Source organism: Mauremys reevesii, linkage group 16 (genome assembly GCF_016161935.1).
Source record: "Mauremys reevesii isolate NIE-2019 linkage group 16, ASM1616193v1, whole genome shotgun sequence".
Classification (NCBI taxonomy): Eukaryota; Metazoa; Chordata; order Testudines; family Geoemydidae; genus Mauremys; species Mauremys reevesii.
The window spans coordinates 24,314,632-24,340,548 of record NC_052638.1 but is presented as its reverse complement, the minus strand read 5'-3'; the positions used below and the strand labels follow the sequence as shown (position 1 = coordinate 24,340,548).

General features: G+C 40.5%; 1 protein-coding gene and 1 long non-coding RNA gene across 11 annotated transcripts in view; one reads left to right on the top strand and one right to left on the bottom strand.

Moving 5' to 3' along the window:
* The window catches only part of ZNF507 (zinc finger protein 507), a 43,950-nt gene extending 21,902 nt beyond the window's left edge, over nt 1–22,048 (bottom strand). The window contains exons 1-4 of one of the 6 annotated variants that reach the window (XR_005588935.1): nt 19,031–19,194; nt 11,291–13,422; nt 8,952–9,057; nt 2,098–2,212 (exon numbers count right to left, since the gene is read on the bottom strand). Coding sequence is in view for 5 of the 6 variants with exons in the window: in XM_039503384.1 (XP_039359318.1) it covers nt 2,098–2,212; nt 8,952–9,057; nt 11,291–13,417 (2,348 nt within the window). In the remaining variant the exon portion in view is untranslated. Of the gene's footprint in view, nt 1–2,097; nt 2,213–8,951; nt 9,058–11,290; nt 13,423–19,023; nt 19,196–22,013 lie in introns of those variants that run through there. The other 5 variants (XM_039503384.1, XM_039503386.1, XM_039503385.1 and 2 more) reach the window with 5 other exon arrangements.
* The window catches only part of LOC120384534, a 128,952-nt gene continuing 120,958 nt past the window's right edge, over nt 17,924–25,917 (top strand). For all 5 annotated transcript variants that reach the window (XR_005588936.1, XR_005588937.1, XR_005588939.1 and 2 more), the window contains exons 1-2: nt 17,924–18,091; nt 18,512–18,648. This is a non-coding gene — a long non-coding RNA (uncharacterized LOC120384534). The remainder of the gene's footprint in view (nt 18,092–18,511; nt 18,649–25,917) is intronic.

Below are 25,917 nucleotides of genomic sequence, written 5' to 3'. Positions count from 1 at the left end.
TAGGAAGTGTTCCTGATCCTGGTGGGGGATGTTAGCAGAAAGGTGGGGAAGTTATTCTGGAGTAGTTTGACATGAGAGTTTGCATGGGGAGGGTAGGAAGTGGGTGAGGACAGGAAAGGAGGAATTCTGGTACCTTCCACCTCAATACTTATTTCAAGAACCAGCCATCTCTGATTGTAGCTGATATTTTCTGGTTTGTTCCTTTCTTTCCTGCTGGAACCCTGGTTTTCCTCTTCACTGTCAAGTTTGAATGAAGAACTCTTGGGAATCTAAAGGAGGGACACCCCCTTCCCCAATAAAAAGGCTCTTCTTCTAAGTCTTTGATTCTAAAGCAAATCTCCAAGTTTTACCAGATCTCTGTGAAGACACTATGACATCCCACATTTGGCTTTGTGACAAAACATCTTCTAGCTGCCTGTAAGTATACTTTTGGAAAAACATTCTAGAATACCAATACTGAAGCACTGTCACAAACAAATTATGGTTTCTTTCTGTATAACACAACGCAGCTGGCTGAGTCACAGACAGTGGGATTTGAACCTGAGACCTCAATATCTAAAACCTAGAGCTTCTGCTACATGACCTAAAGGCCAAGCTGTACTGGCTCAAAGCCTGTACAGACTCTAACTTCTGCTTTCCAGCCACTATAGAGGGGTAAAGTGCCACACTGAGTGAGTATGAATTACATTTGTTTGAATCTATACAACAAACAATGGAAAATTGCAATAGAAAAGGAACTATTTAAAAAAAAAAAGCAAAAGGCAAGAGTAGTACACACTACTAACACAAATTATAGAAGCTTCTATATAGACCTATGAGGAAATTATTAAAATGTCTCTTATCTAAGATTGGCAACAATGAACCTATTGAAAACCTATGGGAAAATGGAGTGGTGTAGGGGCAAAGTACAGGGCAGAATTTTGCAATATCATGCAGTGCCCAATACATCATGGTTAAGGCTGTAGGCTTGTCACAGAAGTCACAGATTCCGTTACTTTCTGTGACTTCTGCAGCGGCCGGTGCATCTGGCTCAGGGGCAGCTCAGGCCAGATGCACCAGCCGCTGCTGGGGCAGTCTTGGGCCACTGCCCCCCACCCCCCGCCAGCAGCGGCAGAGTTTGGGTGTGGGCAGGGGGTTGGGACACAGGACAGGGTGAGGCGGGCTTTGGACGGCGCTTACCTGGGGGGCTCCCCAGAGGTGGTGACATCCTCCTCGCTCAGCTGCTATGTGGAAGCATGGCCAGGCAGCTCTGCACGCTCCCTCCTCCCAGAGTGCTGGCTTTGCAGCTCCCATTGGCCGGGAACCTGGGAGCCCCCCAGCTAAGCGCCACCCAGAGCCCACCTGACCCCATCCTGTGGCCAACCCCCCTGCTCCCTCCAACACCCAAACTCTGCTGCTGCAGGGGGGGAAGTGTGGAACCAGGTAGGGAGCCTGCCGGCCCCGCCAACCCCGCAGCACGAGCGTGGGTCCCGAGCCATGCATTTTTGTTTACTGCCTGTGACCTGGTCAGTGACTTTTACTAAAAATAGCCATGACTAAAATGTAGCCTTAATCATGGTTGCCCTCTCCCCACTCCACTGGGGTATTTGAACCTTGTTATTTGTGTCTTAGCAGTTTAAAACAAAGCTTTAAAGTTTTAAAAATGACTGGGCGTAACCCTCTGCAGGGGAATGAATCCAAAATGAACTCAACTGCACACGAAATCCAGAAATCAGCCACACTTCAATTGAAGACTTTAATGAACTATCTAATGTAAAATATGGTAACATTTTCATTATTTCCCCCTCCAAAGTGTCACATTTCATTTGTTTCAAATTCAGAAAACACAGCTGATAAGTACAACTGAAGATACATACTGTAGCACCATCAAGCTTATTGGATCCTAACTATATAGTTTGAATGAGCCAGCAGCTCCATCCATTTTTGAATGGATTAGTTTAATTTGCCTTTTAGTAAAACTTTGAAACTCATATTAAATGCTTTCTACAATGATACCCTTAAAAACAAACCGTCATTAAAATAAACACAAGCAATTTAAACTTTTAAGATAAACGGTTCAAAAGCCCAGCACTAGTGAACAACAATTAAGACACTCACCTGTATGGCTTATCAGAGTTATGAATCCGTCTGTGATTTCGTACCCCAACATATGTTGTGCTTGTGTAGTCACACACATCACATCTATAGAGTTTCTGGACTGAAGGCTTATTCCCTGTACACAATAGATTTAATTGTTTTAGAAATATGTTTTTTTTTCTACTATAGGAAGTTCTAAGATGATAGTTTCAGCATTGAATAGAATTATGAAACATGAATTATCAACATTTTGAAGTGATATTTCAACACTGAGGCAAACTAGAAATGGACATTATACATAATAAATGTAAATTTAGTTTGCCAGTGCTCTTCTGCATGCTCCCTGCTATTTATTAGAGCTATTTATATTTTAGGAAGTACATTCTCCCTCACAATCCAGCCTCTCCCCTTCCCTGGTTCCTGCAATCAGATCATAATCTCAGGTTTGTAATATTATAAAGTGATGCTATAGAAACTGCTGGGCTCAGCATTTCCACTGTAGAATCAAGTCAAAGGAAAAGGTAAGCACTAAGAAAAAAGAAACAATTAACAACAGAAGAAACAAAATCAAAAGCTTCCAGAAAAAGATCTGCTAGGCGAGCCATTTTATCTCTCACTCACACACCATCATCATCTTAAAAGAGTTTGGGATGTTCAGATTTAGGGTATTATATAAACCATTAAGGAGATAATCTAGATTTTTGTAAGAACTAAAAAATGAGTGTAAACAGAGGAAAATATTAACTTTTTTTAGTCTGAAATACCAAAGTATTTCCTTTCTGGGACTGACCTCTCAGCCAATGTAAGACATTTAAGCTGTGCTTTTCTTCTTGCAACTGGAAGATAGTTCAGATTCATCAACAAGGTTCTGAGCTTGGTTACAACCCTTCCATCCTCATACCAAGTTCTTATTAGTAGATTACATTTAGAAATACCTAACTGTGTTAGATACATACATGGGCCTTGAAACGACCAGGGTGTAGATTACTGGAAAACTTTTCAAGTGGGACAGAGTGGGGTAGAGAGGAATCCCTGAACCAAAGTCATCAGGTAACAAGTTTTCCATTCTGGATCCTGACATTTCCTCTATCTGAGACTTGTGATGTGGCAAGCAGAAAGGAAAAGTTAGTAGGAGGGAGAAATAGCTACGATAGAAGGGAGAATGTCCCCTGTCCCTAAAAATAATCGATTTTGAGACCATCACTTGGAGCACCTTCCTGCTGAAGGATGCTTCCACAGAGGAGCAAAGGTCAACCTTCTAGACCCTTATAAACATATGCTGATCTGGCAGCCATACAGATTTCCACTGTAGTGATGATGCTCTTTCTGCCTAAGAGCCTGTATTGAGTGCTCTCTCATCCCTTCTGGACTGTTTTTTTTTTTTTTTTTTGCAGTTGAATAAGAATCTAGACATTTTCCTGAAATGGTCATTTTTACTAAGTATATTTTAACAGTAGTTCTCATATCTACTACATGCCATACTCGGGTGTTGAGAACTGGGCAAATCAAGAAAGGATGATTTCCTATGAAGTATGAAGGAAACTTGACCTGGAAATGAATGATTCTGGGATTCAAGAAACACTTTGTCCTTTGCTGAAGACACAATAAGTTTCAAATTTTGTAAGAACAGAGATTTCAAAAACTCTTCTTTGCTGACAGGATTGTGACCAGGAAGCAGCTCTCTGCCTTCCTCCTCACCGGATGGGTCATGAGGGCTTGTAGTATTGTTAGCAGAGTCCAGATAGGGAAGAAAGGTTTCCCGGTTGGTTTGGATACACGTTGCCATAACGAACCAGGCGACTTACAAGACACTACATGAGCCTGTGTTTGATATTGCATCTTATGTTTCAGCTTTAAACAACGATGGGAAGTCAGACTCAGGGAAGAAATCTAGAAAAACTATAAGGTCTGGTTTCTGACATTTGATCCTTCTATTTTAACAGGAGAATTTTGTCCTTGTGAATGCTAAGACATAAAAGGCTTGTGGTGAGACTAGGAGTATCCTGTCTTGTTTAAGATTTGCCAGTCAATAGCCAGGCTGTCAGGCTCAGGTATTCTGAAATGTGATATAGGGATTAGTTCTGGATAGGAGTTCCTTCCTGGAAAGATGGAGTGATTTTAGCAATGTCTCAACTTAGGTCCATGTACAATGGCCTTCTTGCCAATTTGGTTTGGAAAAAAAACAACAACAACTGCTCAATGTTTCCTCCTTTATCATCTCTTGAATTACTCCCAGTAGCTGAAGTAGGGGAAATGGCAGTGAAGAGTAGCAGAAGAAGGGGAGTCAGGGAGCGTTTGGGGCTTATCTTGATAATTTCTTGAGTGGTGAAGATAGTCCAATTTGCTGAGTCCCAAGAGCTGAACAGGTTGAAACAGTTTTTGTGAGGTGACTCCAGCAGAGTTTCCTCTGGTAGGGGAGTAGGATAGAGGGTGGATGCAGGAGCACAAACAAACAGCTCAGACTGAGACCCCTTTCCCTGGCAGGGTTAAGAGTTCGGAGCATTCATGGAAGCATCCCTTTCTGTGGCTCCTGACAGAGTCAGATTTATAGATTCTAAGGTCACAGGGGATCACTGTGATCATGTAGTCTGACCTCCTATATAACACAGGACCATACAACTTCCCCCAAATAATTCCTAGAGCATCTCTTTTCCTTGCAGAAGGAACATCACCCCATTTAACCTGCTGTCTTAAGGAGGAAAATATTCAGCAGCTGGTCTAATTCAGGGAGCAAATATCCAGAAATTTCAGGCCCCCTAAAGAAAAGGAGAGAATGGAGGTGTTAGTGGGGAATGTGCTCACTGCTGCCCCCAAAATCAGCTTTAAAAGCCAGGACTGCAGTGGATAAGACAGGAGTCCTAAACTGCTGTTCTACTTGTGCTGCCAGAGTCACAGAATCTGACATACATAGGGGTTTAAATGTCTGCTGAGTGTTCTACGTTAACAGCATTCCAGACCTTGTGTACAAGAGAAAGCACGTGGACAAGACCGAACTGCTTCTGTAATTTGCCAGAACTAAAACCCAGCCCAAATGCCTTGACCTAAAGGAGAGGTCAGGAATCAGAAAGATAAAACTGATAAAGGACAAACAATAACAAACAATATTAGAGAAGAATAAAGTAAGTCTGAATTAAACTTTAAGATTTAAAGTCTCCCAAGATCCAGGTGCCGATCAGCATTTGATTATAATCACTCCCAAAACTGAAATTTGACAGACCACATAAAAAGTGCTGAGGTTACTAATACTGTTAAGAATTTTTAGACATTCTTTTAATTTGTGAGCTGAAAGCTCTGATACTGTTGCAACTAGCTCTATTCCAGATAGTAGGAATTGACGACACATGGGTTTAAATGTCTGCTAAGGGTTCTACATTAATAGTATTCCAGATCTCAGGTAGAAGGTGATAGATAGATAAACAGATATCAATTTAAAAAAGGGGATCCAAAATGAATGCTAACCTGGAAGCAACATTTTTAAAGAGATAAAGTAGCAAACCAATAATTTTCCAAATGTAATTAAAGAAAGTCTTACTTCAAATTTAATGTCATAATATGCAAATATACAAACTCGTTCTTCTTGATTCTTTAGAGCAAACATTTATTGAGTGAACAGCCTATTGTAATTAGACATTCAAAAACCACTTCCTCTACATTTCATTTCATTTTGTTTCATAGTTGGACAAATAAGTGATGTGAAAGTATTTTTTTAAATACTTTACATTAATTTGAGGTTTGCAGACAGCTGATTTATCCTCCAAGTGAAAACCACTCCAAAAGTGACTAATAGCAGAGTTTAAACATGCAAAATCAAGTGGCAGCAACTGGACCTCTAGGCTGATACTACCAAGGATTTATTCTGCCAGCAATACATACACTTAATAGACATAAAAATTAGATAACTGCATATATGCACACTTAACAAAAAGTGACCCCTACATGCTTAACTCTGCTCCACCCATGAACTGAAACACATGGTGGAAAATTGCTCAATGTTCTGAGATCTCTACAAGATAAAGTGACATGGAATGATACTGGCCCTACATTCTTTGATTCAGCCTTATATTCATGAAAGCAAGGTACATCAGACTTTTCCCACAATGCATTCATTTTATTACTGTACAAAAAAAACCTTCCATGAAGTTAGCATGGCAGCCTTATTAAGTTTGTATTAACCACTTTTGTCACATTCGTTCATACAGGTGGATACATATCTTTTGTATTCTGGAGATTAACATGATTTCAGTCTAGCACAAGACACCAATAAGGTCCAGACCACCCAGGAGAGCAGAAACTGTGAATGGCTTCTGCTATTGCACTCCCGCTTCAGTGAACTTTCTACTACAAAGTGCCTGCAGGCTCGGTTCCATTAGTGGGAATTAATTTGGCCCTGAATTTATTTTCTAGTAAGGAATTAGATATTTATTAGTTAGATGGCTTTAAAGAAAGAGTAGCTAACAAGATAAAAGGATACTGCAAAGAAATCTATTGCATAGTTAGAAGTGGCTAACCACCAGTCAGCTCACACTTGGGAGCAATTACTCGTACTAGTCACCAGTTTAGATTTATTCTTTAACAAAAAGCAGTTAAGTTATAGTTAAATTGCCAGTTTGGAATTATTTTCCTTCCCCCATGATTTTGTGGGGTTTTTTGGAAGGGATTTGTGCACTGTGTATGTGGGAAATGACAAACCCTTATTCTAGCAGCAAGAACAGGTGCTCCTATAATGCAGCTTATTACTATAGTCCATTATTAGGCTTTACAATCCAATCATATCCACTGTTATAATGCTTCCTTTAAGTTTACTGTATAACATGATGAATAAAGAGACGTTTAGGACTGATTATTTCATAAACAAAAAATGAAACTGTTCCAATTCAGAATCTCTCATATAAACAGATGCTATGCCATAAATTTCTTTATTTTGGGTAGTTTTATAGGGATTACATCTGTTTGACATGATGGCCTCTGTACTGCGGTAGTGCCATAATTTGATTGCAAATTGTTTTTGAAATAATTTAAGATTTCCAAAATATAATTTAATGGAAGTTTAAAAGGAAAAACATTTTTACTTAAATCATATTACCAACTTTAATTTGGGGGTAAAAAACCATCTAAAATGAATGACTATAACATATTACATAAGGTAAAAATGAGTAAAAATTATTAAAACATTTAGAGTAAATTTAAGTCAGGCCCAGCTTCCTGAATAGGAGTTTCCCCTACCAGAGGAATTACAAGATCACGTCCTTAATTTGCAAGAATTGGAAAAAAATAATAATTTAAGAGCAAGATTTTCACAGATGACCAGCAGTTTTGGTTTTCTCAGTTTTTGGATCTTCAACAGAAACACCTTAAATGGGGCCAGATTTTCTAGAGGAGCTGCTCAGCACCTTCTGAAAATCAGGCCTCTTTCACATGTTTCAAGTTGGGCACCCAAAAACGGAGGCACCCAAAATCATTAGTCACTTTTAAAAACCTTGGATTAAACAATTGCAAGCATTGACAATGGTGATAATCACAGCTGTGCAAACATTTATAACAAAAGCAAAATCAGCAACACTTATGTTCCATCACTTCTACAAAAATTCTCATGTTATTTCTTTTGAAAAATGCCGGGTGTGCTTGAAGAGTGCTTTTTTTTCTACTAAGGAGCTCTACCTGCGTGCCCATGCCACATCAAAAAATCAACCAACCAATCAAAACAAAACCCCTACAAAATTCATCTAGCATTTTCTTGAACTTGGGCCTGAAGAAAGTAACAAAACACTAAAAGCTCAGTCTCCTGGAATTATTATATATATCTAAAACACGGCTGGCTTCTAGGAGGACAAAAAAGTAACTATTGGGTAATTTTGTTTAGTGCTGGTGAGGTAAATAACTGATTTTTCTGACTTGTATATTTAATGTCAGAGCCATTTAATAACAGCCAGCATGATCTAGTAGCATAATTATGGAACTGGGTGCCAGGTCTAACTCTATTCTGACACTTACCACATGGCTCTGGGCAAATTACTAACAGCCCATACTTGCTCACATTAAGCAGTATCTTCCTTACTCCATGAGTGGTCCCACTGATTTCAATGGGATTACTTTTGTCCTTACAAAACATGAGTAAGGGTGACAGAACTGGGCCCTTAGCCACTTTGTTGTTATACATATTACAACACACCTAGAGGCCCGAACTGAGATCTGGGTCCCATTGTGCTAAGTGCACACACACACACATACACACATTGCAGGAGACCGTTCCTGCTCCAAAGAACTTACAAACTAGATAAAAAAGACCAATAAAGAGTGGTAGAGGAAACAGAATGCTTTATTTATTTATTCCCCTTCATGTAAACTGGGAAATATCTTTACCTACTGTACTTAAGTGATATGATTGATGCTTGCATAATAAAGATACAATAAAATAATTTTGAAGTATGACATTCAAGAGCATGTCCATGTGAGTATGCTTATTTGATGTTCCACAACTCTTAAGTTATTTGAAAGTCTATTAAAAAAAATAATCTTTTCTACATCCACTATGTAATTTTCTAAAAATATTTCTTAAAACCCAAAGGACATTAGTCCATAAAGGACTATGTCCACGGCAATTGATATTTTAAAAAAGAAGTGATCTGAGCTATCCCAGTGCACACACATAAAAATATCTCCACTGGTTAAAGACACTGCTTGTCAAATGCTGATTGGGTATGTCAAAACCATGCAATTTTCCCAAGCCTTCTGAAAACCCCACACACATTTAGGCTGAGAGTAAGTAACAATTTTCTGCCTAAGTGGAAGTTTTGAGAAACATAATACAACACACCAGTAGCAACACTATACATTTTACTCTTTACTGGTATCTTATGTAAAAATATATATAGTACCTTCTCTTTCATCTGCCTCACTGGAAACTATTAGTTTGTTAGATGTTGCTGTTGAGAGCAGATCTGGAAGACTATGTTGCTCTCTCTCATGATTTCGCAGCTGACTCTGTTAAAAACAAAACAAAAATCACCTTTCCCTACAATATTTAAGTATAGACTCTATAAATAAACCGTGGTCACTTCATGTTGCACTAACTTGCAAAGCTATTGTTAACATTTATACATTAGTTCGTAAGTATTTGCAGAATGCCTCAGTTAATTGACTAACTGTACTACATATAAAATGCAAAATATGGTACTAAGATGACAATTCACTGAATGAAATACTTTTGACTGTTTTAAAGAGTAGACGTTAGATATTTGACAAAGATATTAAATAGCAACAAGTTTTTTTTTAAAGCAAAATCAATCAATAGAAAAAAGTGCCCCGTTGAAGTAACTTCCTATACTTCTAAATGTAAAATAATTTTAAGATTAAACTTTTCTTCACATTCACATATAATATAGTAATATACTGAAACTCTCAAAGAATAATAAAATTTTAATAGGAAAATTTTCTTCTCAATGGGAGATGGGGATAGGAGGGAAATAGGAGAAAAGAGGACTGGATAGCTCAGGTTATTGGTAATAGGATAGAGAAGCAATCAGTTCTAATTCATAGGTTCAAATATGGACCAAGTCAGTAGTGCCTATGTTTTCTGATGATTATCCAGTGGCTTAGATGAAAGATGTCATTACAGTTTCTACTGGCCATGACAAAAATTCTCAACTATGGAGGTGAAGTACTTTAATCTAAATGTTGTCCTCCTAAATTAGAATTGAACAGGGCAAGTTTGCACTGCCATTGCCTGTGCTGATCCCAATTGTATGAATGACTAAAAGACTACAGTTACTAGTTCTACTGATATCTTTTCATAAGCACTAAATTCACATATAAATGCATCATCCTGGAACACTAATATACTAAATAGAGAGGCAAAACTGTGACCGTGGCACAGTATTCAGCTCTGGAGTGTAATTTTTTCAGATTTGGTCCTCTGCATAACATCTGTTACATGAGGCAGCAAGAGAATGAGAAAAAGAAATTTTTATCTCTCAGCTGATTGTTCTGGGCTAACGTTTCTACAACAGCGGTTCTCAAACTGTGGGTCGGGACCCGAAAGTGGGTCGGGACCCTATTTTAATGGGGTCACCAGGGCTTAGACTTGCTGGAGCCTGGGGCCAAAGCCTGAGCCCCACCACCCAGGGCCAAAGCACAACAGCTTCAGTCCTGGGCGGCGGGGCTCAGGTTACAGCTGCCCTGCCTGGGGCTGAAGCCCTTGGATTTTGTCTCTCCCCCTTCTTTCCCCTCCCCCACCTGGGGCAGCAGGGCTCAGGCGAGTTCAGTCTCCACTCCTGGGGTCATGTAGTAATTGTTGTCGTCAGAACGGGGTTGTGGCACAGTGAAGTTTGAGAAACCCTGTCTTAGAAGAACAATCTCTGGTTTTGCACCCACTCCCAATGAGGGGTCATGTTTGAGTCCCCTTTGAAGGTCTGATCTATTAGGTTATCTAGACCAGGGGTGGCCAACCTGTGGCTCTGGAGCCACATGCGGCTCTTCAGAAGTTAATATGTGGCTCCTTGTATAGGAACTGACTCGGGGGCTGGAGCTACAGGCGCCAACGTTCCAATGGGCCAGGGGGTGCTCACTGCTCAATCCCTGGCTCTGCCACAGGCCCTGCCCCAATTCTACCCCATCCCCTGAGCTTGCCGTGCCCTCGCTCCTCCCCCACACCCAGAGCCTCAAGCATACCACGGAACAGCTGATCAGGAGGTGCGGGGAGGGAGGAGGACGTACAGATTGGTGGGGCTGCTGGTGGGTGGGAGGCACTGGGAGCAGGGTGGGGGAGCCGATGGGGGCCTGCCGGCATATTACTGTGGCTCTTTGGCAATGTACATTGGTAAATTCTGGCTCCTTCTCAGGCTCAGGTTGTTCACCCCTGATCTAGACTATCCCCTCCCAATGCTTCCATTCTCTCCTGTTACTGCTACAGGTTAACAGGCCAGAAGTAGTCCATTAATGGGTCACTATGATGACTCTCAGTGAAAATGCAATATTTTTCACAAAGAAACAGAGGACACATAAAAGTAAATAACCTGAGGTTGCCAGACATGTTGCAAGAATACAGTAGTACAAGAGTAGTTCTAACGGTCTCCATTTGTAATGCCATTGCAGCCAAGGTGCCATACTTTGATAATTCCCGTGACTAACTTAGTTTAGTTAAAAGAAAATAATAAACAGTTAATTAGTAGCAAAGTTAAACTGCTATTCTAGAAAGATAAAAAGGAAATAACTTCACCTTATAATGAAAGGATTCTTCACATTGCTTACATTGATACATTCTGGTTTTGCAATGGTTGATCATGTGGCTTTCTAAATCTTTACTATTGTCAGCTATGTGCTCACAGATAGGACACTGATATGGTTGCCTTTGACGATGGACTCTCAAGTGTTGTTTTATGTAGCCCTTATTGCCACTGCTATAATGGCATAGGCGACAGCGGTATGGTCGATCTACATTGGGTATGTACTCTACCAGGTTACTTCCTGGCATGTTCATGTCATTCACAGGTTGGCATTGTGCGTTGTCCTGTAATTCTTTCAAAATGTCATCATCAGAAGCATTCTGATCTGTCCTCTCTCTCAATTTTTCAATTACTGTGAGCAGTGACATACTAATGCCCATTTTAATTGGTGCTTCTGATAGCTCTGGTTTGTCCTTCTGTAGCTCCATTATTGCACAGTCACTTTGGTTTAAACTAGTTAACCCCTCTGGAGGGTTTTTAAGTGACGATACTATTTTAGAATGGGCTGCACAAGTGCCATCCGTCTGTCTTTGTCCTGTATCTGCATCTAAAGAGTTTACTGCACTGAAGGCCCTAAAGCTGGATCTTGTTAGTTCTGCAGCTCTGATAGGCATTGTAACAAGAGCTTCTGCAGCTAACGAGTGCAGTCTCAGAGACTCTGAATTTGTTCTTCTTCGCACAGGAGGGGCATTTTCATCAGCTGCTATGCCTTTATTAGAGATTAAATCATTATCTTTCTTCTCAGTATTGCTCCATCCTATTATTACTTCTTCAATTTCATCTGAGTGATAAACTTCACCAGATCCTTCACACACAACCTGGGATTCCTCTGAGATTAATTTTTTCTCAGCTTCAATGTCAGTGTTCATTAGGAAAGGTTTCTGTAAAACAGTTCCTTCAGCACTTGGCAAGCGCTCTACTATTACATTAACATGACCTTTCTTATTTGGGCTACAGTTAATGATTTTCTGTGCTGATGAAAGTAGGCTATCAGTTATCAAATTATCTTGCTCTGTATCTGTATCCGATATGGTTTCCTCTAACAGTTCTCCAGTAGGGGAAAGGGCTGTTGATTGACTGAGGACCTCCTCCTCTTTTACATTTTCTACCACTGGTGGAGATTTACATGACAGTTGCTCGGAAGTACAAATCTGGAGTTGAAGAGAATGGTCACTATGGATGTCTAGTTCATTATTTTCTAGAGAGAGAACAATTGTATCCACATTATGAGGCGTATGAGTTACAGTTGCATCTGACAAGCTAGCAGGCTCATTTTCTTCTTCAAATATAGGATAGGAACAATCAACCTCACCTGCATGTTTCCATGCATGGGTTTTTAACATTCTTTGCTGACCACAAGTGTAGCTACAAATTAAGCACCGATACATGCCATACTGCTCATAAGTATACCATTTTCTCCTACCCATTTCAGCTATAGGAGTAGACTGAGTTATGCCTTTACAGTCCAGATGTACTGCCTGATCAGTGCCTGCTTTGACACTTCCTCCCACTGGCCCTTGCAAAGATGAAGTTGAGAGATTTACACATTGTTGCACTTTTGACTGTTTTTTGCCATCATTCTCATGGTGAATTCTGATATGAACTTCAAGTTCTTCTTGATTTTTAGAAGCAAAGTGGCATTCTGAGCACATTAATATCACTTCATTCTGTTGACCATGTTGTTTTATATGTTCTTGTAGTATAGAAAGGGATGGCGATAGAAATTTACAGAGGCTACACTGGTAGCATATAACCTTTCTTTTACTTTGTGGAAGACAATTGGTTACATAATCTGCTTGTAGCTCATCAGTCTTTTTAATGCCAATAACAGGCAGCTCCATTGTTTTAGCTGGGATCTCACAAATTTCTTGTGTTTCAAAAGATGGCGTAGAAGCATTAGGATGGGAACGTTTTTTCCCTATTAAAAGGCATCTCTGTGACTTCTCATTTTCTACTATCTTGCTTAATTTTTGGATAACATGGATTAGAGGATCAGTTTTACATTTCCTATGATCTTCATTGCTTTCCAGTGTTGAGCCAATGACTGTTTCAGAAATCAGTACAGCTTCCTGTTCCCCAATATTTGGCACCAATACTGCAATACTGCTTCCCTCTTCCATAATATCTGAAAAAGTTTTATGAAATGGAACATTAGCTTACTTAACAAGCACAAAGATAGAAATATGTAGTCACTTCTGATAAATATTTAACTTCCTAATTCTACTAAAATGGTAGCCTAAATTCATTAATATTCTAATAATAAAGTCTTCCAGTTTTAGACTATAGAAAATCAGAAATCTGGAAGACCTTATACACACAGCATTTTGGATACCATGTTACATTTTGAAAAAGTATTTGTAGCACCTTTTCATGTTAGCCTACATCTGAATGCTTCAAACTACAAAGATCTGGAGTGGCAGAGTGAGCTAATGATTTTCACAGGTAAGTTGGCTTGTATTGTTGTGGATATTGTCTAATTCCCCACCATGATCACCACCATCTGAACACTAGAAACCCTACCTAAAGATACTGATTTTAAATTAATTCAGCACATTTAAATTAAAAAAGCAAGTTTCAATCTGGCATGAAGACCTACTCTTTAAATACTAAGTGCATCAAGTACAGTTTCTACTGATTAGACAAAGTCTTCTGAAATGAATGTAGGTTTGTAACAAAACACTTCAGAATATAACTAAAATTTCAGCATGAAATGGTTCTACTAAGCATTACCTGCATTAATCATTTAGGTATGGCTTTATTCATTAAGATAGCACACATGTAAAACAAGCATATTTCTCAGCACAAGACTAATTTTCTAAGATAGCAAGGCAATATTCTCTGAACTGTAAAGCTCTACTGGTAGTGAGCATTTCTGAACAATCACTTTCTGTGTTTTAAGAATTGTATAGGTCTGGAAACTGAAGGCAATAACTGTTTCCCATTTTACTTCCTTTAAAAAACATTAACCATAAACCACAGACCATAATGTGGTGTGGTCAGAGGTTTAAAAAGTGGCCATATTTAAGTACAAACATGGTTTGAGATTATTGACTGGGGGAAAAAAACCAGAATGGGAATTGTATGCAGCACCATGTTTATAATATTACACCTCATGTGGAGCTGATTCTTTTATTCTCATTATTTTCTCCTGTAATAAAAGTTCTTTAAGCCAAATTAAACCTTCAGTTACACCTGTGAAATTCCAGTATCTTCCAATTAATTACACTCAATACACATCTCTGATGTAAAAGGAGGAAAAGATTGGCTCTAATAGGAATAAAAAACAGCATAAGCTGAATTTTCTCACTAAAGACAGTAGGCATGATGCTAAGTAAACACAAGGAGCAGGTAATATGGTGCCATTTTTGCATAGCAACTTCTTAGAGCAGGACCACACTACAAGTCAGATGAAGTGTCTTTTAATAAAAGTATCCAATTGTCTGGGGCTTAGAACTTGTCAAACAAGTTACTCATGTAGAAATAGTATTTTTAGTCAATCGCAGAAATTGGATTGAGCTTTTTAGTTTAAGAACAGAACAAATATCATACAGCACCACAACTTTGGGCTCGTATTTAGAACTGGGGAAGATGCTTTTTGTTCATGAGAGACAATAAAAAGTGCATCCTGTGCTGAATTAATATGAGGCTGCAGAAACTTATTTGCAGAGGATACAGTTGTTAGAATTAAAAAGAAGCATTTTCAAATGATGTGTACTGAATTTTAAATATTCTATTTACAGATCTCAAATATGAACCAGAGAACTTTTTTTAATCATATAGCAGAACAATACAAAGGTGAAGATTTTATAATAAAGAATCAGCTTCTATCCCCATGTAGCGTGTAGGAAACATTGCTTCAATATAACTGAAAGAGACAAGTAGCTCAATAGTCTGTTCATGCCAGTTCTTCTGATGTAACTCCAGGTACACAAAAGTTCTGCTGTAGGTACACCTCAGGAAACTGAAAAAATACCACTCCGGCTCTTCACATATCCGGGGTGGATAGTTGACATTAAGGGGGTAAACAAGGGGTGATATGCAGATAAGAATCATTAAAGTCTAGTGCAGTAGCACTATGATGGTAAATTGAAAATATTAACTCAAGTAAGATTGGTTTGAAATTGAACCTTTTGCTGCAGTTCACTGTGATTCATTAAGAGGGAAATTAAGCCAACCTTAGCCTTGGCAACAATAATGGTTAGTAAAATAAAATTACAAAAAGTTTTTATTTTTGTCCAACACATAGGAAAACTAGCTTCTTTTCACAAGCACTTCTCTGCTGTGTTGGGGCAAAAACACATTTTGTTATTTTTTTTTTAATACCATTATTGTAGCCAGTGCTACAGTTCGCTTGCACATTCCCTTCCCTTACATTATAAGAATCTTTCTGAGAAAAAGTCATAGTTAGAGAATATGGTCTTTTTTGAAAAGCTAGACTACAGTTTTGTTCCAATATTTTTCCTCATATTCTGTAGTGGACATATGTATATTTCTTACCTTGCCATGTATTTCTGAGCACATACTGATTTTTATTTGATATGTCAAAAAGGGAAATACATAGAGTACTCTGCACTGCGGTCAATGGTAGTTACACCTTACTGCCAATTTATGGTTATTAAGGTTTGTAGTAGTACTTCTCTATTTTAAAAGGTTTTACATATATTAATTTGAGGATTTATTTAACTCAGATGAAAAGTTTCCTCCATGCTAAATCTTGGATTCTACTATCACAACTCAATTTCCTCTTGCCCTCCCCTCAGTACAGAAGATAAGTCCATTTGATTAAATAAATTAAAGTAAGTGTGAATTTCACAGCTTGGAGTTTTTTCAAATGATTTCAGTGGGACTACTTCCAGGATTAAAGTTAAGCATGGAGTAAATGTTTGCAGGACCAGAACCTTTGTAGGGTTTGGATTTTTTTTTTTTGTATTTTTTTTTGTAAGAAAGTTTTAGAGAGAAATAAATAAAATGTAACTTTTATTTGCATACAGTTATAATAGTAGATGAGCAGTTAAAGAAAAAAAATTAGAGAGAGCAGATTGTCCCAAACGAGAAACTATTATTGTATTCAGGTACTTGCTATACAAATTTATCTCCCTGACAACAGCTACAAACTTTTTCCTTGAAGTATTTCAAATGTATAGGTCATAACACCAGTCCCCACAGAAATGCTGACTAGAGATACTTCCCCTTCAGTTTACTATTCAATTTATATTGGCATCTGATTAGTTTATTTAAAATGCAATTATGGTTTTTCTATTGTAAAAATGCTGAAGTTGAGAGACTCAGAAGCGGATGTGGAGAAGAGTTTCTAATTTTCTGCAGATACACGAAGATACCGCCCTTTCAAAAATGAGACTATTTTTGTCTTTAAGACATTTTATTTAAATAGTAGCATTTTCTAAACCTTTAAGTTCTATAAAGATTTAAGTTCTTATTTACTAGAAGCATGTATGCTGAGTTCAAGCCATGTCAGATATTACAGATATTATTCAGGCCTAATCTGATGCTATCTAGTTTGCAAATTAATTCCAGATTAGGCCTGAATAAAGACTGGGAGTGGTTGGGTCATTACAAAACCTAAACTTAATTTCCTCAATACTAATTTCTCCGTACAGTTACTCACACCTTCTTGTCAACTGTCTGTAATGAGCCACTCTCTTACCACTTCAAGAGTTATTTGTCCTCCCTTGGTATCCTGCTGTTAATTGATTTATTTCGTTAGACTGACTTAACACTCGGTAAAGCACCCCACATCCTTTCATGTATTTATACCTGCTCCTGTATCTTTTACTTCATACATCTGATGAAGTGGGTTCTAGCCCATGAAAGCTAGTGTCCAAATACATTTGTTAGTCTCTAAGGTGCCACAAGGACTCCTTTTTATATATATATATATACAAGCTGAGCCCAGAAAGAAAATGTTTTATTCTAGATTCTGTTTTGCAGTGGAGTAATATTGGAGACCTTTTTTTCCCTAAAAATTGCAAAAAAAGTTCAAACTTTAATTACTGCATCAGTAACACTTAGACAAAAGAGAAGGCCCCAATCTTGTAATCACATCTATTAGTGTGGACCCATACTCTACATGTAGCCTAGTTAAAGGCAAGGGTTTACCGATACTGCCTATTTGCAGGATTTGGACCTATGGGAAATTTCTCCAGACTGAAGTAGTGAAATGTACATGAGTGAAGTGCATATTTCAAAAGGCATGTTAAGGGCATTTGAAATGAAAGTTTCAAATGCCCTTAGGAAAGGCCAATTATTGCTTTACACAATAGTGTAAAGCAAAAGCCATCACAACAGCCTTTATAAATCCCATAAGTAGGAAAACTTTATCATCAGAGTTTCACTTTTACCAACTATTGATTGTATTACTTAATTTTCAGAAACCAAAGCTATTGACATAGCAAAATCCTTGAGACTGATATCAACCCAACAGTTGTGAAAAGTTACTATACATCCAGGTTTTCCTGGACATTGCCTCTTTTTTGAGATTCCATCCTCTGTCTGCCTGGATTTTTCAAATAACAGAAAATGTCCTGGATTTTTGCAGAGCAGATGCTGCATCTTAAAGAAAGCATCTTTAAGATCTGATTGATCCACTTCCCAATGGGTCCCGCCCCTACACTGGCAGCTGATTGGTCCATTCCTCTACACCAACAGCTGCAGGCTCCAGCTCCAGCTCCCAGCTCCCAGCTAGGGGGTCCCCCTGGGAGGGCTGTTGCTGCTTCCTAGGCTTGTACCAGCTGCCCATCCATCCTGACAGGGAGCAACACTATCCCCCACCTCCAGTGAGTACCCCTACCACAGGTACCCTCTCCAGCTCCCCCTACCCCCTTTTGTCCTCTTTTGGGGAATCTGAAATATGGTAACCCTCTGTGACAGGTTTCTCAAATCACTCCCTCTCCAAAGGAGAAGGGGGCTGAAGTCAAGCACCAGTGTGGTTTTCTTACTCCTGCATTTCAAAATCACTGACTAGAACTAAGATTAATCAGATTTGGTACATTAAAATTATTGCCTCAACTGCACTTTGGTTGCTCTCTCCTCCCCTGCAGGGGCTGCTGGAACAACCCGAGGCTTGTTTTCCCCCCAAGCCCCTATCCTGGTGGAAGGACATGGTAACGTGGGGGTGGGGGGAGGTATATCTACTCCGCCAGGGACTCTTGCAAACCTTCCTATTTAGCTCATTATTTATCAACCTTCTTCTACAGTTAGACCTCGTGCAACCACCTATCCAGCTTAGTCACCACCACCCCAGTCATCCATGCGGCAAACCCATCTCCGGGACAGGGAGAGAAGAGGCTCAAGAAGCCGCCCAGGGCAGAAAACACCGTACAGGCTGCGTGAGGTGCGTGAACCCCAGGTTACGCTAAGGGGAAGGGGCAAGGAGGGCGCTGGGCGTTACGTAGGAAGCAAGGGCGTGAATTCAGACCCCGATACGGGGCGCGGGCAGCAGGCGGAGGCCGAGGGGGTGGTGATGACCCCAGTTACACCGCAGGGGCGCTTGGGGAAGAGGGTTTTCCCCGGGAGATGGGGAGAGGCCTTGGGCTGAGGCAAGCGAGGTTTGTGGGAGACGGGGGGGCTGCGACGTGCCGCGGGAGGTGGTAGCGAGGGAGCCCAAAGTCTGAGCCGGGGGGGGGGGGGTCCCAGGATATACACATGGGCTCCGCTTCCTGGCGCTCTGCTGCCGCCGCCTCCTTCCCTCCCGCGCCCCGTTGCTCACACGCTACCTGCCGGGTCCTCCGCGGGACAGACCGCTCCCCGCCACGTCGCCTCGCTTCTCTCGGACCGGCGTCGCTGAAGGCTTTTTTTTTTCTCCTTCGGAACACTGCTTCAAAATGGCGATGATGGAGACGGGATCACGTGACCGTTGAGCCAGATCAGGTGATCGAAGAGTGAAAGTTCCTGTCAACTCTCCCTCGTTCCTGTTACCATAGAGACGAGGGCTGGCTCCAGGGTGAAGGAAAACCCAAGGGCCCTGCTTACAGAAGGGTATAGGCAGCACCATAAGGTGTCACCTGGGAGCCCCATAGCCAAGGGGCAAGCTCAACCCCCCTGCACAGACTTCAGCAGCCACGCTCGCCCCTCTCCCCCTGTACACTGACATTCAGCATCCACACTCGTCCCTTCAGCAGCCACGCTCGCCCCTCTCCCCCTGTACACTGACATTCAACATCGACACTCGCCCCTTCAGCAGCCACGCTCGCCCCTCTCCCCCTGTACACTGACATTCAACATCGACACTCGCCCCGTCAGCAGCCACGCTCGCCCCTCTCCCCCGTACACTGACATTCAACATCCACGCTCGTCCCTTCAGCAGCCACGCTCGCCCCTCTCCCCCGTACGCTGACATTCAGCATCTACACTCGTCCCTTCAGCAGCCACGCTCGCCCCTCTCCCCCTGTACAGTGACATTCAACATCGACACTCGCCCCGTCAGCAGCCACGCTCGCCCCTCTCCCCCTGTACACTGACATTCAACATCGACGCTCACCCCTCTCCCCCTGTACACTGACATTCAACATCCACGCTCGCCCCTCACCCCCTGTACACTGACATTCAACATCCACACTCGCCCCGTCAGCAGCCACGCTCGCCCCTCTCCCCCTGTACACTGACATTCAACATCCACACTCGCCCCGTCAGCAGCCACGCTCGCCCCTCACCCCCTGTACAGTGACATTCAACATCCACACTCGCCCCCACCCCTTCAGCATCCATGTCCATTTGCCTACCCATTGCTGTTTCTTTTTCCATTGCTGTATTCTCTTTCTTGATTTTCCTCCTGGTCAATATTAGAATGAGGCATGGAGATTACATGTGCATCTCCCTACTGTCTTCCCTGAGTTCCTAGTTTAAAGCTCTTTTAATCAGTTGTACCAACCTCCATCCCAGAAGTCTATGTTCCTCCATACTCAAGTGGAGTCCACCCCATGAGGACAGTCCTCTGTCCAGTGGTCAAACATCCCAAAGAACTCTTTGTAGCGCCACTGCCTGAGCCATCTGTTCATCATGATCTTGTCTTGGCTTCATTCTCCTCTAGGGATAGGTAGAATCCCACTGAAGATCACCTGGGCCTCCATTTCTTTTAAGTGTCTTTCCCAGCCTGATGTAGTCTCCCTTTATGCGTACCAGCAAGAATCTAGCAGTATTGTTTCTTCCCATGTGAAGGACACTCAGTGGAGTCTTTCCTGCTGCAGTTAGGATCCTCTTCAGCCTCAGATCCACATCCCATACCTTAGCTCCCACCAGACAGCACCCCCTTCTGTTCTCCAGATGAGCTCTGGTGACAGGCTTCGGTCTTCTTAGTAGGGAGTCACCAATCTTGTAGACCTGTCTCTTTCTGGTGTTGGTGTGATTCTCCAGCCTTCCTGTTCATTCTGGCTGCAAGTCCTTGGGTCTTTTGTTCTCCCTTGCAATCTTCTGCAAGTGATCCTCTATCCTCCTGTGGCTCTGAACTCTGGCTGTCTCCATTGACTCTTCCTCTCCTTGTAGAAAGAGCTGCTCTTCTCTTGCTCCTTGCCCTTCTACCTTCTGTTACTGCCTGCTGTACCCCTTCTTCATTTTTTCAACTCAACAGTCCTGTTCCTGAGCTCTATTTACTGCTGGGCGAATTCTGCACCAAAATTTTAAAAATTCTGCACACTATTTTAAAATTCTGCAAAATTCTACATATTTTATTTGTCAAAATAACATAATATAATCACACCAGTTTCAATTATTTTTGGTCATTTATTTCAAAATACCTGTCAGCAAGTATGTCTGTAATAATACAGACAACAAAAAGGATTCAGGAAATGTTTTTTTGACCAATAGATTCCTTACTAGACATATTAATACAGAGCTCTGAGTAATAATTCATTTAAACTACAGTACAGAACCATATTTTCCCACATCCCTCAAAAGCAGTGCAAAGACATGGGGGAGTCAGGGGTAATGGAGGAGCTGAGGGAGAGGGAAGTAAATTGCTGGGAAGAAGCCTGGTTGTGAACTCGGATGGTTGTTGAGTATGGGTGGGAAAAGTATGGAACAAGTGTTTTTGGGGGGTGGGGAGGGATTGTTAGGGATCTTTCCCCATGCAGACCCTGGCTGATCCCTAGCGTCTAACGTTCAGTCAGGAACATGTGTTCCTGCACCTCCATGGGTCCTAGCACCCCGTCCACATGTCCCTCCACACCCACTCAGACACTTCATCCCCATGTGGCATTCATTAAGTTAGATGTTCAATTGCTACTAAACTTTTTGGTGAAAACTGAAACAAAAAGTCATTTAGCACTTCTACCATTTCCACATTGTCTGTTATTTCCCCCCCCACCCCACTCCCATTGATTAACTGGCCTATCCTGTCCCTGGTCTTCCTTTTGCTTCTAATGTATCTGTAGAATGTTTTCTCTTTACCCTTTATGTCTCTAGCTAGTTTAATCTCATTTTGTGCCTTGGCCATTCTAATTTTGTCCCTACATACTTGTGTTCTTTGTTTATATTCATCCTTTGTAATTTGACATAGTTTCCACTTTTTTGTAGGGCTTTTTTTTGAGTTTCAAATCATTGGAGATCTCCTGATTAAACCAGGGTGGTCTCTTGCCATACTTCCTATCTTTCCTATGCAATGGCATAGTTTGCTCTTGTGCCCTTAATAATATCCCTTTGAAAAACTGGCAACTCTTCTTTGAACTTTTCTTCCCCTTAGACTTGCTTCCCATGGGATCTTACCTGCCAACTCCCTGAGTTTGCTAAAGTCTGCCTTCTTGAAATCCATTATCTTCATTGTGCTGTTTTCCCTCCTACCATTCCTTATGGCCATATGCTGCCACTTTGAATTCACTCAAAGGCCATGCTGCTCATTTTCATTCACTATTTGCGGCTGGGGTGGTGTAAAAGAGTCAAAGTAAGGACAGAATCTGGCCCATGATATCCATATCCATTGTTTTACCTAACTGCTAGCCCACTGCTAAAAGAAGATTGCAGAATGGATGAAATAAAGTTGATTAAAAGTGAACTCAGATAAGAAAGAGGTATTTTTAGGTGGCATGTGAAACAGCTGAAGGAAGTTGCCTATACTTTGGCAGCTCGATCTATCAGTAGGGTCTGGCCTAAGTAGTCTGATTGGGCTGGCATCTTGGGTTTCTGGTTATTGTGAGCTGAGCTTGGGATTGTGGGCATGCATACATCCTTCTAAATTCAAGCCTGGAAAATGCCATATTATGTTATGTTATTTATATTAAAAAAAAGAAATACCCTTATTTGAATTCTATATTCAGTTCTTGCTACGGTTTCAAACAAAATATTGCAGAAATAGAGAAGTTCAAAAACAGGCAACATAATTATTAGACATACAGAAACTTCTGTGTCAGGAGGGAATGAAGACTGGAACTGTTACACTTAGAGAGGAGATATGATATGATAGAGGTATACCAAATAATAAATGATATAAATATAGTAAATTGGGAGCTCCTATTTTCTTATAGTGTAAGAACAATGAAACACTAAATGAAATTTAAATGGCACATGTTTAAAACTGATAAAAGGAAGAATTTTTTTTAAACAATGCATAATTAACCTTTGGAACGCATTGGTGCAAGGTATCATTGAAGCCAACAGCTTAGTAGGATTTTAAAAATGGATTAAACGTCTATATGGATAATGAAAACATCCACAGCTACATTAGATGGGATTAAAAGATGTTTTGAAGGTGTGTATATATATCACATTTCAAGTATTAAACCAACCACTAATTGACAGGGGTTAGGGAGACTCTTCCCTTATGAGCTGGTGAGTCTAACTTGCCACTCTGAGTATTATTTTTCAGTTTCCCTTGTGGCATTTGGTACTGGCACAACCTGGATCGTGGACTAGATACACTACTGGTCTGATCCAGCCCAGTGTTCCTTATATTTCTATTTTATATTCCTAAGTATTAGCTACATTTTTGTTAAGGCACCTGGAGGCCTTTGGGCTTGGATATTGAGACATTAAAATTGAATTGAATTGAATTTACATTATTTAAATGGATTATTCAGATTTACACAGACATTTCTTAATATTCAGCTTTTCTAATCCCAAAGTAGTGATATTTCAGCTGCAACAATGACATCTAGGGACTGATTTCTATTAATTTAATATTAGATATGTATCTCCCATTTTTGGAAGAGACAAGCACTAATATGTTGACTAAATCAAAATTACAGTATTTACTAAAAAGCTGTAAATCTGATATGTGCTGAAAGTTATAACTTAGAATAACCATGGCATTTTACCTTTTTCTTTTCTGTTTTGTTTTCCCTTACTTCTGGCATTTAATGATGTTCTTAATTTTTAAATAGCAAAACAATGAATCTGTCTGGCTACTGTACATGGTTTTTTCCCCATGACATTAACAAATAGGCTTCCCCCCCGCAACAAATTGTTTCCCCTTTTCTGTGACTTTTCTCGTGTTTGTTTTATCTGTTCTTAAAACACAATGGATCAGTTTTTCATACGACTTTATTCTGGCTTTTAAAATCACATCCAAAGTACCACTTGGTAGGTATAATTGTTGCATGTACAAACCTTGCATTTGTACTGGAGATGGGCCTGAATCAAAATCCCAGAGTCAAATGCAGATCCAAATTTAAACCTTGTGGTGCAGGACCTCCTCTGATTTTTGTACAAATGCATTTTTTGCACATTCAAACAATTATATGACAAAACATGCAGTCACAATATTAGAAGTGACTAGAAAATTTGTCCCAGTATTTACATTCTTGCTTTTCTTCTCTTGTATCATATGTTATCTGACCACAAGTCACATACTTTGGAATTGATATTTACATAAAATATACTCTGTTTTTTCTTTCCCTTCAGTTTCTTTACTCACATTTATAACTCAGTCTCAAACTTCTGAGATGATCAGCTGTTCTGCTAGATTCTGTTCATTTGCCATTCAATAATAACATACAGTATTGTCTTTAAAGTGCTGACTTATCAGACTCTCTTCTTTTTGGTCTCACTGAAAAGAAACACTTCTGAGTAAAAGTTAGGGAAGGGCTAATGCAAAAGTAAGAAAACTGTGGATTCTATTGGCTGGGGTGAAATCCTAGCTCCACTGAAGTCAATAGCAAAACTCCCGCTGACTTCATTGCGGCAAAGATTTCACCCCAGTTTCTTAGGTATGAGCTAGCTTTTTTGCCACTTAGTTGTTCTAAATATAGGGAAGGGCTCATAACTACCTCAATCTTTGTCCTTAGTATTTTAGCATCTCATGGCTGGGCCCATGAACTGGGAGATCATGACTGAGTTTCCAGCCATGAGGAAGACAACTTGAGTAGTGTAATTTATTGTACTTCTAAGAAGAGAGAGAAAATCCAGCAGGACTGAGAAGAAAAGTTTAAGCCTTAAACGGTTGGGGACTCCAACCTTTAAAACTAGTGGTGTGTTTTCAGTTAATGTCAGGCAATGGTTTGGAGGCTGATTTTGATTTTCATGTGACATGAAAAAGCTCTTGATGAGATTACAGTTGAAGCATTGAAAGTTGTAAACTGAATAGGAGTCAAGAAGAAGTTACTTCCTTAATTATTGTCTGACTGGAAACAGAAGGAGAGAAACCAGAGCAAGTGAACTGAGAACACTGGGATTTGTAGAAGGAAACAGCTTTCTGCCAAACTACCTAGAACAGGGGTTCTCAACAAACTTTTTGGTGGCCTCAGAATGTGGCCACTAACTCTTGCTGAGGGCTGCTCTCTCACTTTTTCCTAAAATGCTGAATTAACTTTAGGAAAAACAAGTAAATCCGCACATATGTGCCCAAATCATTGTAATTTATTTATGTAGGATTTTTTTTGCAGACTCAATAATAAAAATAATGTACAGTTGTCTCTCTTCTTTACTGAACCTAAACAGAATAGAAACACAAATCAGGCACTTTGCACATTTTTGTCTTTTTTCTTGTTTCTTTTGCCTTTTTAGTTGCTTTTTTAAAGACTTGGTAGAGAGCAAGTCTGCTGTGAAAAGTGATATTAACAAACATACAAATACCACTTTTCACAGCAGACTTACTCAGTCCTGGGTACAAATTAAGCCCTGGATGGGGAGGAGGGTACAGAGGCAATGGGGGCCAGTGGCAATGAGGCATGGGGGGAGGCAGCGAGGGCTAGGGTGATGGGAGGGGAGGTGGGTGAGATTAGGGGCCAGAGCCTGCCACTGTGCAGCCAGGGGACAGAGCCTGCCGCCCCATGGCTGGAACCTGCCGCCCACCACCCAAGGGCTGAACCCCAACCCCACTGAACCTGGGAAGGTGAGGAACTCACTGGCTGCCTGCTCTTCCAGCTTTTGTTTCTCCAGACGGGGCAGGGCCTAACCACTACTGAAGCCTCCCGCTCCCTCCTCATCACAGCCCAGGCAGCTGTGGCTGCAAGAAAAGCCCCTGATGGCCGCATGCAGCTACGGTGGCCGCATTTGAGAAACTCTGGCCTAGAATGCAAGTCAAGCCACTGAGGCCTGGTATAGCTAGGAGGTAAACCCTAGCTGACCCCCCGCCCCATCCAAAAAAAAAAAAAAAAGTGAGATAAGTAACCTTTTTTTCTCCAGGAGATAAGTAACCTTTCTGCTTTTAAGTCCATATTGCTATAAGTATAAAAAC